At 39.0% G+C, this 20410-nt stretch overlaps 1 protein-coding gene and 1 long non-coding RNA gene across 2 annotated transcripts in view; both read left to right on the forward strand.

Annotated features, from left to right (window-relative positions):
* Positions 1-20410, forward strand: part of nbas (NBAS subunit of NRZ tethering complex) — a 188380-nt gene that overhangs the window by 97327 nt on the left and 70643 nt on the right. The window contains exons 42-44 of the mRNA XM_085131944.1: positions 7909-8132; positions 8334-8444; positions 16489-16739. Of these exons, the coding sequence (XP_084988070.1) occupies positions 7909-8132; positions 8334-8444; positions 16489-16739 (586 nt within the window). The remainder of the gene's footprint in view (positions 1-7908; positions 8133-8333; positions 8445-16488; positions 16740-20410) is intronic.
* LOC146501497 (uncharacterized) lies at positions 8452-12229 on the forward strand. The gene is made up of 2 exons (XR_014869175.1): positions 8452-10334; positions 10563-12229. It is a non-coding gene; the product is annotated as an uncharacterized LOC146501497 (long non-coding RNA).

Raw genomic sequence — 20410 nt, forward strand, 5'->3', positions numbered from 1 at the left:
GATTATCTGGTTCCGCCTGATTAGTAATGGGCAGAAGAAATTACATGCTGTGAGACCACGCTGCGCGTAATAGCAATAGGTAAATATTTAAAAAGAAAAAGTAGTCAATCGGACCCAGATTAAGGCCCTAGCATGATTAGTGCTTAGAAGAAAGCAAAAGAAGGTATACTGGGGACAAACCGAGCCAATTCCGCTATACTTGGTGCTCGGGGAAAAACGATCAAAATGCTTTTCGTGACATTTTTGTTTGGTGATTTTTCTAATGTGAAATATGTGCCGTGGCTCCAAAAGGTTGGGAACCACTGTGTTACAGTATTTCAGCTGTATTTACCTACGTATTACGGCGGTAATTACCCAGTTGTATACTAAAACTAGTATTTATAATTCATCATGTAGAACATGAAGTCTTTGGGATCATATTGTACATGTTGTACATGATAAATTATGTTTGTTTACCATTGTTTAACATTAGGCTTAATAATAATTGTTGACATCTGACAATGTAGCAGTTTTGCTAAGAAGAAGCTATGAAAAATATAAAATTACATAAGATAAAAAATATCTGATGTATTTAGCAATGTATTCAAAACATTTAATTTACAATCATATCATTCTTTTCTCTTTGATTGCCTCTATTTATATATGTAAGGTAAAAAAAAATATCACTGTAATAAATTTGAGATTCATTTATTAGCATTCAGCATGTTCACTCAAGGTAAGGCCAAAGTCTTAGAGAGACTATAAATACATAGGTGTGAAAGTATAACCGATATGCTTATTGTCCATCATAAAACGCTGAGATGACATTTTCTGTCCAATTTTAAAATAGGAGTTTACCCATGTTAGCCCTGTTCAGCTGTTTTGTAACACTCACGGCCTTTACAACTCCAAACTTCTTAAAGATTCTGTTCCCACTATTGACTTTGAAGGTCCTTAACTGTTACTTTCCCATCTGATTATGGCACCCAAGCATGGCGAAGCGACTCGTGGCTTTGCGATACGGAGGCTGGGTTTCCATTATTCCCTAAGGCTTAATGAACCGATTTCCATTTGCTGCCACTGGAAGTTTTCATCAGAGTGGTTCAAGTGTTCATTTGCTAAATAGAGGTGCTCCTTATGTTAATTGCCCTGTTTATGGTGATATTGCAAAATAGCCTGTTTTTATGTAAGTGTTGCGGTCTGTTTACCTGTGCTTGTCAGTTTTGTAATGTGTGAGTGTGTGTATTGTTGTGTGCGTTTGTGTGTGTGAGAATGCTTGTGCTTTGCATAATTGTAGCTGCGAATGTGCATCTGCTGTATGGCAATGTGCTGACTAGAGAGATTGAGATTTTTTCACTCAGCCATTTATCTTTGCCTGGAGCTGCCATTCTCTCGCTTATTGAGTATTGATCACACACACACACACACACACACACACACACACACACACACACACACACACACACACACACACAGATAAACATTTAAAGCATACCCAATTGTACTATATAAACACAGAGCCAGAGTATACGATCCGGAAAACCTGCTTAGGTCTTGGTATATCTCGTTATGACATTTATTTTTAGAGTAAAAATCCCACTAATCACTATTAGATGCTTAAGTTTCAGTTTGTATTTGAAGATGGAGTCACTGAACTGGAAAAAATATTTCCACAGTTATTAACTTTATAGATTTGTTTCTGATACAACCTGAAAGCAAAGCTCAGAGTGCTCTCTCCATAACATTATGATGGGTTTTTAAACCAGCACCTTCCTTACATCTACAAACCTGATACTGTTTGGTTATTGCAGAGGGATTTTTTTCTTTTTTACAATTTCAAAAACGTCCACAGCAGAATTCCAGCTGCCAGTTAAGGGAGCTGACCTTGAGAGTGCTGGACCGCTGTGCCAGTTCACTGTAGCTGAGTTAAGTGGAGTAATGAGTTGGAAAGCACCACGATTCCAATGACTTTTCCTTCCTCTTTTTGTGCACATATCGCAATGGTACAAATTGCAGTCTTGTAGCACGATCATTAGCAGTCTATATTTTACCCATGAGAACTCTGTAAAGCAGAGCCACTGCAGAAAGGGTCCTATTAGACAAATATGTCCTCTAAAAGCACTGTTGCAGCTGACTGGGAATGTTTCAGACCAAGTAGTCTCCAAACCTTTGATTAGATGCATAAATTTGACTCTGCTAAGTTACTCCTGCTCCTCTTGCTTGTGCTGCTTTTCTTACGATCACTTCCCTTCATGGTGTATTGTGACCCACAGAGCAGCCACGCCTATTTATGGAGTAATTATTCCTTCAGAGGTGATACCTCATTTTTTTCCGCCCTGTCTTCTCACTAATTATGCGCACATACTGTATACACCATTTACAGAATTGGTGCTAATGAGGCCACTGACTGTATAGCTAAGTGTTAAACAAGACATAAATAAAACTAATTACATCATTACTGGGATACTGTCTGGAGAGAGAGAGGGGGAGACTCTTTATGACTTCTATTCAATCCTTATCACAGAAGGCAAGAGAGAATGTGTTAAATACTAGGTTAATCAGAAAAATGTGCGCATATGAGTGCTCTGTAAAAAAAAAAGTTACTATTCTGTTATTGATTGCACTGTTGGACTTTCAGACTGCTCGGAAGTTGAGAGGTAATATAGTTTCACCCACATTAGTGATGCGAATCCACAGGAGGTGATGTTTCTCGCAGCGTTGGGGAAACTTCTTTGCCAAACATCTAATTATTTTACACTGGAGTGAGTTGAATGACAACCAGTAAATCCTGGAAGGAAATATAGCAAAGTAGAACACAAAGTACTTTGAACTTATTTGTTTAAAAAAAGCGATGAATCGATAAATATTCATCACTTTTTACTCCCTGGAGTAAAGGAGACGGTCTATACGAAATAATAACCAAATGGAGAAAAAGTCACATGCTTCAAAAAAGGGAAGGAATGCCCATTTGCTCACTGGTTGACAGGCATGTGCCGTATCATATTTATATCATAATATAAATGTATGATACCATGATGACATAAATGATGTAGTGCCTTTTAATTACACTTCCCAGCAGGCAAAACAAGGAGACTAGTCTGACAAAAACAGATTAACTTCACCAAAACACACCAAGTACAGCCAGGCTAATAAAAAGGAGACACATGCAGTAATAAGGAAGAGCAAATGCCGCCTGGATGTTACTGATGGAGTTTTATGGTGTAAATGGAGGGCTTTAAGTAACTAGTTTAAAAGCTTGAACCAAGATACAACATCCCAGACAGCTTTATTATGTAATAATACCGTGCAGCTCCTGAAGACTTACAAGGCTAAGTCAATTTTAAGTGTCAAGCACTTATGTTATTCTTTTGTTCTTACATTTGATTTATGCTATTTATGTAATGCTGCTGCTGTAAATAAAGTCAGACTTCATCTGGGTTGCCAGACCATAAGTCTGGAAAAGAAAGATGCAAAATGTGCTTAGTTTGGTTTGCACTAATAGATGCTGCTGTCTGCAAGGTCCAGTCACAAACTAGAGTAAATAGTATAATGTAGTATAATGGTTTTTTTTTCTATATCATCATAAATGCAGTGCATGTCACAAACTTTCTTGAAATATTGCATTATTTCTTATAACTTTGAGGATATATTGCTGACCTGGTCACAGCTGACTGCTAAATTACGCTGGAACAAAATTATAAACACTCACCAAATGTGGAGCACAGATTTTAATGAATGGTAAATGGCCTGCATTTGTATAGCGCTTTTCTAGTCCTTAAGGACCTCAAAGAGCTTTACACTACATTCAGTCATTCACCCATTCACACACTGGGGATGGCAAGCTACATTGTAGCCACAGCTGCCCTGGGGCGCACTGACAGAGGCAAGGCTGCCGGACACAGGCGCCACCGGGCCCTCTGACCACCACCAGTAGGCAAATATGGGGTTAGTATCTTGCCAAGGATATTTGGCAGCCAGGAGGCAGCCTGGGATCGAACCACCGACCTTCTGATTAGTGGCTGACCTGCTCTGCCACCTGAGCTACAGCCACCCAATGGCTGTGCACTGAATGCATTGTCTGGGTGTGTCTTCTCTGAGGTCGGTATCAAAGACAAAAACGTTGTGGCACTTATAAGAGGAGTGTTCGACGTGGTTAATTTGATCAGTGTTCTTTTGTTCAGATTTCCAGTTGAACCTCTTAAAATGTGGATGTTGAGGCGTTGATGTTGATAGTGATAAATGCCAGTCATCTAGTGTCGCACATGAGGTTGTGGATATTTATGAATCCCAAAAGCTTATATGTTAATAATGCCGTTGATCCCCTGACTTTTCCTACGGTGAGATTTCTTGGGTATAAGTGGATGAGATACCATAAAATTTGCAACACTTATTCAAGCTTGCAGCTGTCTGTCTGCTTTTTAATCTTGACATTTTACCTAAAACCGCTGTTGTGCCTGCAGCCTCACAAAGCTCATCAGACCTTGTCAAGAACTGTTTACTCAGCCATACATTTTACCTGGATTTGTACAATATGGTATACCTTCTGAAAGTGTTCAGTAGATATAAAACATGTTGAACACACTGATATGACTTCTCATTGCGCCAGCGTGCATCAAAGTTTTACATGGTGCTATTATCTGCAGGCAAAACACTGGGAGGTAATGAGGAAAACGGCACTGAATGATAGCACATTAATATTTAATCAGGATGGCGAACTTGACAAACTCACAAATATCACCATGAAAATATTTTATTTCATAATTCAAAGGAGTTTTGATGGGTACAGAGTTGTGACTGAAGTATAATAACATGGGAAATTAAGACTGAAATGAGAGCAGAAGCGTGTTTGAAAAGATTTGTGTGTGTGACAGAGGCTCTTTATTTTTACTCTGTTCCCTCTTAAGAAGCATCACAGTAAGGTGATGGTGCTGGTGGGGGAAAGAGCCTGCAACACCAGTGGAATAGCTGAAGGGAGAGGTCTGGCTCCCCCGTCCCTCCCAGCTGTGCACACACCTACCTTATTCCATTATATTTTACATACGTTTTATACGTTCTTCGCTTTGAAGGAGGACAAAATCCCTTTTGAAGATATTTTAAAATAATGCAAAAAGCAATCGCATACATAAGAGGAAAAAGAAGAAAGAGCAGAGGTCTTACTTGCTTACTTTGAAGATAACTGGGATCGTAAAGAATACTTATTAGAAAGACGAAGGATTTCAGAGATTCTTTAATAATGAGTGGTGAGGGATGGAAGTATTTTTTTATTTATTTTTTTAAATTCAAGGGGAAATATTTTTCAGAGAGGTAGCGGCGTAATCCTGATGGGGGGGAAAGCACAGAGAGAGTGAGGGAGTTAATGCAAACAGTATTTCATCATGTTCTTCAAACATCAGCCTGTCCATCACAGTTTCAGCAGACTTTCTTTCTCACTCTGTGTTCTTTCTTTTTTGTGTCATTCTCCTTTCTGTGAAAAACGGTGTCCAAGATGGTGCCAGCATTTAGAAAAAGAAAAAAACAACTCCCCCGCCCATTCTACCCTTACTTTCCTTCTCTCATCCCTTGACTGCCTACTCTGACTTCATATCTTTCCTTGCTCCACTTTTAATATTCTCTCCATTCTACCTCTGTTCCTTTCCTATCCTGCTTTTGAACAGTGAATCCGCCACCATGTCTGCTGCCGAGGCCACATCTAAAGGCACACAGGGATAGCGAGAAGAGGAAGAGACGCAGAGAGACAGACATACACCTCTGTTTTCAAGCTCACGCATTTCCAGCAGTCATAATTACCTTATGCAAATAAGATCATGAAGTAAACCATATCATCCTGCTGGGCGACAACATATAAGGTGCCAAAAACCAAATTCAGGGGCTTATTTAATTAGAACAGAGGCGATGAGAGAGATACAACATTCACCTGCCTGTAAGTTTATATGCAGGGTGCACATAAGTGGTCCGCAGGTGCGCATTCAATGTCAAAATAAAAGACGCGCACCAGATAAGAAGTTGCAACGCGTATTCGCGGACATATAAAAGGCGCTGTTTTTGTCCGCTAGAGTGGGATGTTCGCGGCATATTCTCCTCCACGTCTCTGTGCGTTCATCATTTGTTTGAAGCCAGCTCACCTCCTGCAACCACTTTTCCGAGAATACTCGCTTCTTTTGCGGTTCGGACTCCTTCTGATATTTCTTTGGAGGTGGAGGAACACCAAAGTAATTGCTTAAAGGAGCTTCTTAGACATCTTTAAGAGTTCTAAACAAATGTCTGTCCTCCTCCAGAAAATCTTATGTATGCAAACGCGCGTTGCAACTTCTTATCTGGTGCATGTCTTTTATTTTGACAGCGAATGCGCACCTGCTGACCACTTATGTGCACCCCTGTTAATATGACAGTTTCAATCATAAATGTGTAGCCACAATCTAACTTCCTATTGGCCTGAATCAAGGTGACAGCTACGGTTCCTGATACATTTACCTTTAATCTCCCCACGTGGAATAGAAATAGGTGTATATTTAAAATTGCGTGATTTTACTGGGGTGTACCAAGCAAATTGATATAAGTCTGGACCAAGTTGGTCTGTCCCCACCTTTTTTCTAAATGATTGCCATTTTTGAAAATAGCCTCATTACTTTTCCACAGCAAAGCAGCAGAAAACTTGTGAAGTTTTACATGCCATGCAGTGCAGCAGTGTTTGAAGCTCAGTGTGTGACACTGTTTAATGATGAGCTTCAAGAACAGTGTGCGTTTGGTTCAACATGGCTCTAAAACCGTATAGTGCACCCTAGAATTTTATTTCAAATCAAATTATGGGGAGAAAAGAGAGACTCAGTTTGTCTTTGCTGGATTTTATGTTAAGTTGCACTATATACAAAGCATGACTTCTGAACAAGTTCAGAAGTTCAAAGTAATTTGCACAACAATCTATGGTAATTGGACATTCGAGTGAATTTCATTTTTATTTTAAGCATAAAATACAGCCATGTTAAAAAGAGGGTTTTAAAGCACTCTGTGCAGTCCTGTGAAAAAGAAGTACATCATTGTTGCTTCCATAGGAATTAAGATAAATAGCAGCCAGGTGTGGACGTACAAGCAAAGGCACAATTGGAAAAAGACTGAACAAGAATGGCTTGTTTGGTAAGTTTCAGTGGCCTACTCAGCATCCACATGTGGCGCTCTTCCACATTGTTTCCTTTATCCCGTCTACCTCCCTTACGCCCAACCGGTTGTGGCAGATGGCTGCCTCCTTATTGTAGGGTCTTTACCTTCAACTATAAAGCGCCTTGAAGTGACTGCTGTTGTGATTTGGTGCTATATTAATAAAACTGAATTGAATTCCCGAGGCTGCTTCTACTGAAGGTGCGTTCCTGTTAAAAAGGAGTTTTCCCATTATCCTCAAGTGCTTACTCATGGCAGGCCATCTGATTGTTGGGGTTTTCTCTCAGTTATTGTAGGGTCTTTAGCTCACGGGGCCTTGAGGTGACTCTTGTGATGTGGCGCTATGAAGCGATATGATACGATGAAAAGAAGAAGGGAAAAATGAAAAGAAAATAAATTTCTGTGGCAGGACCATAAGAGAGCGGTGCAAAAACATCAATGAACTGAAGCAACGTTGTAAATACGAGTGGGCCAAAATTCTTCCACAACAATAAAGTCATACAGGAAACAATTACATCATGCCGTTGCTGCTAAAGGTGGTTCCACAAGCTGTTGAAACTATAAATTTCTGTAATGTAATATTAGAAATTGAAAAACTACAAACCATCTCCATTATACAGCAAAAACCATAAATTAAAGCCAAGCAGCCAAACTGCTAAGAGACCCACAGTGCCTGCACTTTTTCGTATACCACTACTCCTTCTTCTACTGTTGAAGTCTAAAGCAGCCCCTGGAACCATGAGGGTAAAAATGTGAAATTTATTTTCCTTCTCACAGGCTGATCCAAAGGAGCTGATTCGATTGGTCACGCAGCACGTGTCCTCGTATTCAGATTGGCCCGAGGAGCTGCAAAAGCTGATCAGCCAGCTGCATATGTACAACGAGCGTCTGACAGACTTTACCCAGGCACAGGTGTTGCAGGGGCTCGGCCGTGGCGTGGACGTTCAGCGGTTCAGCTCTGACGCTGATTACAAGAAGGAGACCATACTTGGTCTCACAGAGTAAGTGTAGCTTAAATGTTGGTACTTTTGGATTTGCACTGTAATTGGAAAGGTGCGCTTTTTTCCTTTTCTTTGTTTCTACTCTGAAAGATTGTTCATACCACACACTTGGACATGAGTGGGAGATAATGTCAATTTCTGCTTTAATTAAATGCAATCTAAAGACTTTCTTTCTTCCTGTTTTTGTACCTGTGTGTTTAGGACACTGGATGATGGTGTTTACAGAATCGCTTTGTCTCTGGCTAAGCGCTACAGTGTTCCTCTGTGGGAGGTCTACATGACCCACCTCGAGTTCCTCTTTACAGATAGCGGGTATACACACACACACACGCGCACGCGTTCTGTTTAATTACATTTGTGCACACCCATCTGTCTGTCTCTTTGTTTCCATCTTCATATTTTAAACTCTGAAAAGTGTAGCAACGCTCCCTTTCAGTTATAACAAAACTTACCTACATAAAAAGGCAAAACACCGCAGGCTATATCAAACATGTTGTGAATGTGTGTGTTTGTGTTTTGTGAGTGAGAGGATGTGAACCATAATTTATTTGCTCTCTGACTTCATAGCTGGGTGTCTGACTAGCTCTGCACCTTTGCTTGTTTTTTCAGAATGCCAAAGGTGAGGTTGTTTATGCGTGTGTTGGTACGTGTGCACACGTGTGACTCCGTGATAAATATCCACCTGTCACATTCCGATATAAGGAAATGGTTTATGGATTCCACTTAGCAATAAATTACAGCCTATACTTTTCTCAAACCTGATCATAGCTATTCTGTGTGTGTTTCCTTCAAAACCTCAAGATCATGACAAATGTGTGAGGAATATTCTGCATCTGCAAAAGGCTTATTGATTTAACAAAAGGATGCAGGGAATGTTATAAATAGAGAAGAAATTTAAAGGGAAGAATGAATAGAGTCAAAACATGTGCAAAAAGAATTTAGACTTTTATTGATCGTTGTAGGCAAATAAATTGTTTATGTTTTACAAATCCCACATGTTTAGGAGAAGCAGTCAGCTACAGTGCAGTGCCCAACAACTGAGGCCTTTGCTGAGGCCTGTATTTAAGTTGCATGGTTCACTTTACTGGGCTAACAGTTGACCTCATTGCCAGTTTGCATATCAACGCTTTAAACAGTACTTTAAATAGTATAGTACCGTGCAGAAGACTTGAATCACCCCTCATTTCTTAGTGTTTTGCTTCTAAGTTGCCTTTTATGTTTTTTTAAAGTGGCCTTGAGCAATTCTCCAGGTTTTCTGAAGGTCTTTTACAGATTTTCTTTAAACATTTATGTATCTTAGCCTGGTGTCCTTAAAAAGAATTTGCAGAAACTGAACAAGTATAAGACAAAAAGAGGAGGTAGCAGGCTTAAAAACGTTTTCGTAATACGTTAACAGTAGCTGATCTTTGATTCCATGACCTGATTGGCACTGTATATTATCTGGGACTGAAAGGGTAAGGTTGTCAACAAACCTTTTTCCTAAGAAAAAACAACAACAGCTACAAGTAGGTTGGGGTTTGAAGCCTGTCACCTTTTAAAGTTTCCCTGAGAAACAATCATGAAATGGAAACTGTTTCTCCATTAGAGATACCAAACATTACTGTCTGTCAGAAGAGCTGGCAATTTTCCTTTCCCATGTGATGGCAGGGTAAATTGTTAAAATCACATTTTTTCGCTGACATATATCAACGTTCTAAAGTCAGTGTAGATCTCAATATGGTTACAGAAGAACAAAGTTAAAAATCCATAAGTATATTTCAGATAAAGAGAACTCTAAGGACTCATTATTAGTTTAAAGCACATCCACAGAATCAGTGTGTGCTTAGGGGGTGAGAGTGGGAGGCAAATAGATGGTGGGAGAAGAGATGGATGATAGAGAATGAGTGTCCCTGAGACAGTCCTATTAACACAAAATGTATGCTTCAGAAGAATCAATGTGCTGCTAAACACTGCCGTCGTCTCTGCCTCTGTGTATAAAGCTTTGTAGATGTTTACAAGTTCTCTTTATGGACCTGCTTTTTAATGACATCCTAATGACAGCTATAAATCTATCGAAGAGACTTGTCCAAACACAGAAATGGGTTCACATATTGGTCAGTGGAACCATCTGTTTTTACAGTTTTGGCTTTAAATCTCATGTCTAGCTCCACCTTTACATATTTTTTTCACATAAGGGCAACTTCTTCAAATATTCCTGATTTTGTCTGTTGAAAAAAAAAAGACTTCTCTTGAGCCAAGCCAACTGAATTTGTGAAGTACTTTAAAAACTGCAACCGCTGACCAAAGTGCTAAACATAGGAATAAAAATCACTACAAGTAAAATTCAAAAAAATATATACAATAAAAGCATCAATAAAACACAAAGCACAATTAAATATGAGTGAATCAATAAAATCAACATTTCAAAGTAGCTTGAAAGATGAGCAGAAGAGGTGGCTCTGAGGAGCGGATTTAAAAATCATGAAAGCCCTATGAACTCCCATCACTACTACTACTTATATGTACTTGACTGTTTCAGATCTTCATATTGAGATTCAGGTTTTAAATTTCAGGTAGATTAATAAAACTGATCCAAACAAAACCTCATTTGACCCTCAAAACGACACAGCTCCAAGTTCCTCGTGTCAGTTCCTACCTGCTGCCAGCGGCTGCTTGTGATGTATTTTCTGCACTTCACTGTGTTCCCATTATGAGAAATAAATAGTCTTTTGTGGCACGTTCCCTTCAGACTAATCCCCAGCCAAGATGTGTTTTGCTTTGAGCCTAATGAGGAATCCTCTGAGACAGAGAAAAAACCTTTAAAGTTTGTACCAGCTCTCTTCAGGTGCACATCTGGTGACCTCATATGGCAAATTAAAGTTCACATTAGGGATGCAACGATACCAAACCGATACGATACCGATACTTGGATCTGAGTACTTGCCGATACAGAGTACAAAAACCGATACTTCTACCACACACACACACACACACACACACACAAATGCAATGAATTGGAAGACAGGTTTTATTTTATTCTCTGCCGATAAAAAATAAAATCTTAATAAAAATGACCACAAAAAAATTTCAAGTGAAAAATAAGCACTTCTGTTAAATTATTGCGGAGTCTCCACATTGTAATTTAACAAAATATCACTGAACTATTGGCACTGTCCCGAGCTTTCAGAATAATAAATAAACACTTCTGTTTATTTATTATATTTCATATCACAGCTCGAGTATGCTGAGAAGACGGTGCAATCTTATGTTTTCCACGACCGGCATTGGCTGGTCATCCAGAGCGATAAAATGAGTCAGAGCCTCTGTTATTTTAACTGCCTGTGGATTTTCTCTTGACATTTTTCTTCGCTTTTCCAAAACCTGAGTTAAAGTTGGTTGTTCCGGTCCACACTGCTGACATTTTGTTTAGCCTAGCTACAGCAGCCTCCAGTTTCTCTTTTTTATCTGGAGCCGCCAGTCTCACTTGCCTAACCCTGTGCCTGTTTAGTGTGGGATGTCCCCCTAGTGGCTGTGTTTCACTGCCCTAACAGTACAGCTCCAAAGGTGCCAAATCACTATATAGTCTTTAACACTGAGTTGATTAGAACTGCTCCGTCCCAGCTGATAAAAATCTGAATCAATAAAAAGAACTTCAAGGATAATTTTTCTTATTAACTTATTAACTCCTACAATGTTAGAACCCAAACAGAGATGATGATCTCAGATAATATTTGTGTTTCTAAAATCAACTTCCCCAGGACTTCTGCTTTGCTCTGTCCAACCTGGGCACTTGACCCTTCAGACAGTTCAGGAATCTTGCAGGATGCAAATTATATTTATACTACATCTTGAAAAGGATATTAAGAAACACAGTCTTCCTTTCCTGTCAGTGCAGCTGCACTTTAACTGCTATTTCTGAATAGATTTGTTTCTGGCATTATGCATATTGTGTATTTCAATACTTTTGTGCCAGATATGACTAATTAGCAAGTGACTGACTTGACTTTGAATTTTTTGAATTTTCAGTATAAATTAAATTGAAAAATAAAAATATCCTGCAATATATATTATGTTATATATTCCTCTCATAATATTACATGCCCATAGATTGCATTTTTTTTTTAAATATTCTCAGCTAATGATGACAATTTAAAAAAACCCACATCCCTAGCATTCGGGGGGAATGTGAATCTTGCTTTTGCTATACAAAGGTTAGCTGCAGTACTGCCTGTATTCAGTTGAACGTGTTTGCTCTGTAGAGACTGTTGATGTACTCTGCACTGAGATTCTTTAAGGATTGAGCCTGGACTTCGACCATGACCTCGGGCATTACTCTAGGCATGCTTTTTGCTGTCATGGGGGACAACCAGAGAGCAGAATATGGACAGTGAGGTGCAACAGCATAACCTTTGGTTCCTCTGATGTTTTCACTTGTACAATAAAAGTATACCTGACTGTTAAAACAATGGATATTTTGGTATCTTAGGAAGGTCATTTTGACATGCTGGCATTTATCCCTCTATGACATGTGCAAACTTGTGCCACAATCTCCCAAACAAACCAGACGTCCATCCCCAACTCAGCTGTTCCTGGGCTGTTTTTGAAGGTTAGATTCCGAATGTTATGCCTCTATTCTAGAGGCAGTATTTGAATTTGATTAGTTATTTTGATTATAAAACATCTGTAAAAATAAAAGCTCTCAGATTTAAAGTTATTTCCAATTTAAATGAGAATTGGAACCAGTTCAATGAGGAAAAAATACGTGTATTTGTTAATGCGAGTTCAATTACAGCACACGCTCTCTGTATGTAATTACTTCTTCCTAATAATAGTGAGAATTTGGTGGTGACATATTTTTGATGTGTTTCAAAATGTGTATCAGGGAGAAATATTTTGGAGTTTTTTTCACTTTACATGACTCCAAAGTGCAAAAACACTTTCAGAGCCCTGTGCTGCACAGTCATTTGTAACCTGATTAATAAAGTAGAAACCCCCCCCACAATTCTAACAGCACTGACATTTTAAATGATCATTACTGCTCTTCCAAAGCTCACCTACACTTTTGTTCTTCTTACCACTGTAATTAAATATGACAATTTTATTATACACTTAGGTCTATCAAATGTGGTTAAAGTGCAGAATTTCAGCTTTAATTCAAAGGCTTTTACAACATTTACATTAATTGTTTAGGAATTACAGGCATTTGTATGCAAAGTTCCCCATTTTCAGAGGCTTTTTTTTGTCCAAAAGCTAAAAATTATTAGAAATTGCAATGTGAGACATGTTAACTTTTTTATTTTATGACAAATGAAGCAGACATAATATTTGAAGTGGATTCAAGGTGTTGAATTTGTATTTTTTCTTCATTGTAATTTTAAATATGAGACTCCAAAAATATGTCTGTCCAAGTGAGGGAAGCCATCATTCAGATGAACTTAAATCAGCAGCTCGGCAATGCCAAATGATGGTGGTGGATAATGACACAAAACTTCCACTTGAATTTCAGCTAAAATACATGCAGACAGAATTTGTTTCTGGTGGAAAAAAACATCTTCACAAGATCTAATCAAGTCAAGAACCCCTGAGGAGGTACGACTATCATTGTCATGAATGGGATTACAAAAAAGTAAAAACCAGTGGGTCCACTCAAAAGAGAGCCTGGCTCAGGAGAGCCAGATTAGACCTTGCCAGAGAACATCTAAAACTGCACGCACAATTCTGGGAGAAAAAAACTCACTGGAGAGATGAAACCAAGATGAACTTGTACGAGAAACAGCTCAGGATGTGAAGTATATCACATCATCTGTCAAACATGGTGGAGGTAATGTTATAGAATGGAAATATGCGGCTGTCAGTGGAACTAGGTCACCAGTTTTACACCAGTAAAGAAATGGGATATTTATCTATTTTTTGGGTTGGCTGTGGTTCAGAAGGTAGAGCAGGTGGTTTTATTCTTGGCTGCTCCAGTTTGCATGCCAAAGTACTGTTGGGCAACTAAACCCCAAGTTGTTCCTGACGTGTTGGAGTGTGAATGTTAGGTAGAAAACACGCATAGAAAAAAAAATGCTTGTATGAATGTGTGCAAGTAGGTGAATGAGGCCTGTAGCAGAAAATACTTTGAGTGCTCAAGCAGAGTAGGAAGCGCTATATTTGAACTAATCCATTTACTATTTACCATTTTAATGGTCAAGTTAATCTCAACCCAACAGAGTATATTTATTGAATTATGTTATTAAAATAAAATACAAAATTCAGAAAGACTCACAAACAAGCAGTAACTGAAGGTGGCTGCAGTAAAAGAAAGTAAAAGGAGGAAACAGCATTTGGTATCCATGGATTCAAGACTTCAGGCGATCATCGACTAAGTATAAAGAATAACCTTTTGTTTTAAATTCTGTTGTGTTTATCTATTAATTTTGAGCCTCTGAAATGGGGAAGGGTCTACAAATGTCTGTAATTTTTGAAACCCCCCTGAATCAAAGCTGAAAGTCTGCGCTTCAATCATAATATCGACTGATTTTAAAATCCACTGTGGTGGTGTACAAAGCTGACTTCATCCAGCAATTTATGGACCTAACTGTTATTCTCCCCTGGACAAATTGGCTCTTTACTTCAGCAGAGTTTTATAACAAACAAGAGAAGACTTCAATGTGAAGCTCCAGATATCACAGAGAAATAACCACAACCAAGAGAAAGTAGCAAATTGTGTTGTGTGAGGAGCGAAATGCCACCAAACAAACGGCAGTAGGTAAGCCACTACGCAGCAAACCTTTAATGAAGCTATCAGGCTCTATATATGTTGACCGAAAACATGCTGCCAGCTGTGGATACTGAGAAGAAGATATGCTCCTAATGTGAGCAAAGATGCAGTGAACACCTTTTGTCGCTTGAAAGAATAGAGGGGCAGGGAGGAGATAACAAAGCAGAGCTTGGCATGAAAACTGAGCACTCTCTGCCAGCTCCTGTGCCTTTGTGCAGTTGCTCATAATGCCCCTCAAAAAAAGTCCTGGCTGGATAAGTCGCAATCTCTCTTGCAATTCTTCTCGCGTCCCAGTGTTTTTAGTCACATTGGAGCTAGTGTGAGTAACTAGTGAAACATCAGACTTTGATTGGGGTGACGGGCCGCCTGCGTACGCTTAAGAGGGAGACGAGAGGAAGAGCGAGGGAGGGAGTCTTCACTTTAAGTTAGTCGTTCTGTTGACTCCAGCCTTATTAGAGCCCCTGTTGTGAGGATGATTAGTGTTATTTACATTATCGAGCTTATTGTCAGCTGCCGCGCCGCAGCCAGGCTCTATATTTTTTTCATTAGCGAAAGCCTGACAGAAAGCCCAGAGGAAGCATTGTTCCCTTTGATGTTGTCCCGTTCTGACAGATAAACAGACTTCCACTCACACAAACGCACTCCCATGAAGCCACAGATTGCTCGGAGCCCCTCGGTGACTTCAAGCAACTAGCTTTACTTCGCCTTTGCCTTTTCATTCTTTGTATCGCTCCCTGCTTAACTTTTGTTTGTGGTTCTCCAAGTTTTTTTGTGTGTCATCCTCTTTCCAGTGTTTTTGCTTGTGTTCTTTTCACTTTTTCTTTTGCTCTTTAGACCACCTGCTGATCTTGACTGAGATTTGTAGCAAAACACGCTTAGCAAGGATGTGCACACGTCTTGTGCAACCTAAAAAGCTCACTGGATACATTATTTCCTTCCCTGGGAGCTCGGATATCTCCCCTCACATCAACTAACACATTCCCAGCTATTGCTTTCCTTCTCTCTTTGTCTCTGTCTTCTCTTTGTCATAGCCTCTCCCCACTTTACCTTATTTATGTCTGAACAGATCGTCTTATTAAATGTATTCTCAGTGTGGTCTATGAAATCTTTTTTTAAAATGTATTTTTGTTGTTGTTGGAGGGACTGTATGCTTTGTGATAAGCCTGCAGATTGCTCTTGTGTTTTTGCACCACTGTTTTTAGCGCTACTGTTTTCAGAAATGACTTTGGAGCCAAATAGTCTCCATTGCTGGTAGTCTTCTCTTTGATTTTCTGTTGATGAAATGTGTGGGTTTTTCTTTTTTTTTTTGGTTAGCTGTGTTTTTTTTCTCATCTCTTTCAGGCATACTGGCTATTGCTGTCTATATGAAAGGCTCAGATCTTTCTGATGCCTGAAACTTCAAGTGTTCACACACTGCGTACCAATAGATATTTTTTTGTGAAGCCATTACAAACAGCAGGTTTTTACAACCACATATGTAAAAGCTTTAAACTGCTAGTAGGCCAGGCTATTGTTGTGTGTTTACTACAAATCCAGCTATATAAAATTATATTTTCATTTCATTTTCTGCACATTTTTCCTGTTTTTCTTATTCCATTCCCATTTTCTCTTCCACAGCCTCTCCACCAAGGATATTGAAACCCGGAGCGAATCCCTCAGCTTGTTTGAGACTTTAAAGTGTAACCCTCAGGCCTTTTACAGCCACATGGCGAAGTATGTTCTTCCCACTGTGGAAGGAACCGACCTCAACCGCCTGCTCTACTACTACACCTTACTAGATGCTGCGGGCTGTGAGCCTTACGTCACCACCACCATTAAGCCAGACTCTCATGTTAAACTGCTCAAGAAGCTTCGCGCTGTTGCCAACGGTGAGGTGTACACTGTTTTTTATTGTGATTATATAGTATATGTAGTTCGTAACTGGTATTTTGATTGTTGTTCTGACAAATCCCCCAGCTAAAACGTTTTGTTACTGACATAATCACGGTTCTCTGAAAACCAAGTGGGGGATCTTATAAAGGGGAAGCGACTTCTTGCATGACCAATCACAGGAGCTCCACTAACACCATGTTGGTCTAAGACAGACCAGTCACTGTAAGGACACAGGGACCCCTGACCCACTTTAAAATACATTTTAATCTATAACAGTTAGTCAGATTTATTTAGTACTAAGCATGCCATTACTGTTTTACAACCCTGTGCCAGGAAAATGATAGATATGAAGTTCAAGCAATAAATCTGATTAATTCAAATAGAATTTATTATTATAAAACAAATAAAACAGCGATGAAGTCTGGAAGCCTGCAGTATCAGCAATATTGGCAATGAAAAGATGTAGTTATGGTTTTAAAAAAATTCTTGGCTTTTACATTTCAGGATTTAATAAATATCATCTGGTCCTTAGCATGTTTTAAAATTAGGCAAATACAATTTCAGCTAAACTATAAAACATGCACCACATCAACCCGTGTCATTATTTAACAAAACCTAAGCCAATATACAGAAGCAGTGTGGGAGGAACTGAGTACCTCCCATATTCCCTAGCTTGTTAAAGCACCTTAAGCAGTAATAACTTGAAGTAATCATTTTTTGTATGACTTTATTAGTGTCTCACATTGTCGTGGAGGAATTTTAGCCCATTCTTCTTTACAGTGTGGCTTCAGTTCATTGAGGCTTGCAGGCACTCATTTATGGACAGCTCTCTTAAAGTCCCACCGCAGCAAGACTCCGGTTGAAATAATGGAGGTTCTGAATGTTGTTTCCCCGGGGACATTCACTGTGGCTCAAGTGAAAAAGAAAAGTTTGGACATGAAAGATGATGTGAAAAAGTACTAACAGACTGCAAGAAAAAAAAAGAAAGTAGGCAAAGGACAAGGAACACGTGATCCGTCAGCTCTAGAGGAGAAACTCACTGCAATGAAATATAAAGAAAGAAAAGAAATCCAGATTCTCCAGCTAATAGCAGGATAATGCGAATGGTGACATTTCACAATAATATAAATAATTTTTAATGAAGATAATTTAAGAAAAAAAAGAGATATTTTATACACATACATATATTTAACTTAAAATGTTAAAATTTACAGCCTCCCATTTAGTATTTTGCTTTCTTTACATGCAGTTTCATTTTTTGAATTTTTCTTATTTAACTGTAATTTTGCCTTATTGTGTTTTGGAAAACTGTAAATAATGACCAAATATGACGACTACTACTACTAATAATGATCATAATACTACTGCTAATACTTGTAGTAATAATCATAATAATGAAAATTAGGATGATACAATGATGATAACGATGATGATGGTATTAGTGATATTAGTAGTACTGCTAAGGGTAGTATTCATTTTAAATACTTGGTTTTAGACATCCTAAGACAGCCAGACCTTCATTTGTTTGTCTGCATGGTCAGAGACATTCTGAGAAATCATTGAAATGTTCTTACGCGTGATTTACGTACACACTGAGCGCGAGCGAGGGTCATTATTCCACAAGCCTTGTGGTTTGTTCTGATGTAGCTTTGTAAACCTGAGCCATGTTTCCATGTTGTTTTTAGGCAGAAGAGGCTTTCTCCTGGCAACCCTTCCAAGCAAGCCTTGTTTGGCTTTTTCTTTCTTTCTTTCTTTTTTTTTTTAACTGTACTGCCATAAGCTTTAACATTTAACATGCTAACTGAGGCCCAGGGAGTTTGAGATGTAGATCTTGGGTTTTTCATTTTCATTGAGTATTGCACTGTCTGACCTTGGGTGAATTTGCTGAAATGTCCACCCATGGGAAGATTGGCAGCTGTGAATGCATTCGCTTTAGAATGATGAACTTCAAATTGTTTGGAAATGGCCTTATAACCCCGATCAGCAGCAACATTTGCTTCTCTGATGATATTGCTGATGTCTTTCCTCCATGGCCTTTTGTTAACATACACCTCAATGCTCCATTACCTGTGATAGCAGTAAAGGCGTGTTTAGCTTTTCACACAATGCTTGTGCATTGTGTCTTAGTTTTTGTTAAAACGATAATGATGTGGTGCAATATATCATGTGTTTTGGTTAATCTGGGGTTGTATTTACCTAATATAAGACCTGGTAATGAATTGCTATGTTGCTTTTATATTGTACTGATACATAAAACTTCAAGACTGAAGTTATTGAAGTTGCAAATGCAAATAGCTGATGCCAGGCACAGAGAATAGAATACAAAGTGAGTCTGTGGGCCAGTATTTTTAGACGGGAGGTCCCAGGTGAGAGTGTACACGAGTTGATGACCCTCCCATGTCAGGCAATTATCCAGTCCTACAAGGAATGCTAGACTCTTTGACAGGTTGTCACTACTGAAAATTAAAACCCAAAACAAAATGAACCAGACAAAAAAATCATGGCAACATTTCTTGCTTTTAAATTTCTGTATAATTCCAGTTATTTAAAAAGCATTTTGTGTGAAATCATGAGGGAAGTCATTTTGCATTCGGCAAACAGGCGTATACTCTAGAAAAACAGAGTGCTGTCATTTCTATTTGCAGACTAAATAATAGCCCTCATTTACTGAAGAATGCAGTTTCTGAAGAGTGAAACGCAACAAAAAAACAAATTCATAGGGATAGTGCACCTGTTACTGGTGGGGGAAAAAACACCTCTGGCCTGTGCTGTCAGGAAGTAAAAGTCCAGACTTGAAGACGATCTGTCTCGACATGACTGATGACTCACACACAGATGCTGACATTGCTTCTGGTCAGCGGTTGTCATGTGGAATTTTAAAAAAACAACAACTGACTGTCTGAATAAAGCTAGTCGCTAACGTTTCACTGGGAAGAACAAATAAAACACCTCCGATGACATCCTGATAGTGCCAGTTACACATATTACCCTTTATGTATGATTCATATTGCCCTTTGATCTTATTCTGCTTCCTTTTTTCCCTATTAGCTCATGTAGATGTTTTCAAAGATGAAGAGTAGCAGGGTTGAACCATGCAAAACTAGAACGATATGGCTGTGAAGTGAAAAAGAAACCAATTCAGCATCAATCCTATTGATATACCAAGGGTCTGAGAGAAAGCATTGCACTCGGTCCTCTCCCAGGACATCATGTCACTGGTTCAGAGCTCCAGGCTAGAGTGCTCAAACTTTGTTGCGTACGGGTGAAGCTGGTGTCACTTCTTGGAAAAGTTCAGTAAAGGTCAGCCAGGTGTCAGCTGTGTTTTCACGCCTCACTTCCTCCTTCTGCTCCTGATAGCGCCACAGCTTTTACTGGTGACACATGTCTCTGTTTAACACACTGAACCACACATGCCCAAATCACGTACACACACAACACTGAGACATCCACATCAAGACCGGGATGCAGTTTTACATAAAGTAAGAAAAATGAAATTAACTTTAAAGGCACTAACTCCCACTGCTGCTTTTCAGTTTCACTAATGCACAATTACTGACACATCACTATATTAGCATCTCGCTGTTTTCTCCCGTTTGTGCTTCCATCACTTATATGCAACTCACAATGACAGCGTTTACCGCACAAAGAACTGTTGTTCTTGGCTGAA

The sequence above is a fragment of the Neolamprologus multifasciatus genome, chromosome 15 (genome assembly GCF_963576455.1).
Source record: "Neolamprologus multifasciatus chromosome 15, fNeoMul1.2, whole genome shotgun sequence".
Taxonomy (NCBI): Eukaryota; Metazoa; Chordata; class Actinopteri; order Cichliformes; family Cichlidae; genus Neolamprologus; species Neolamprologus multifasciatus.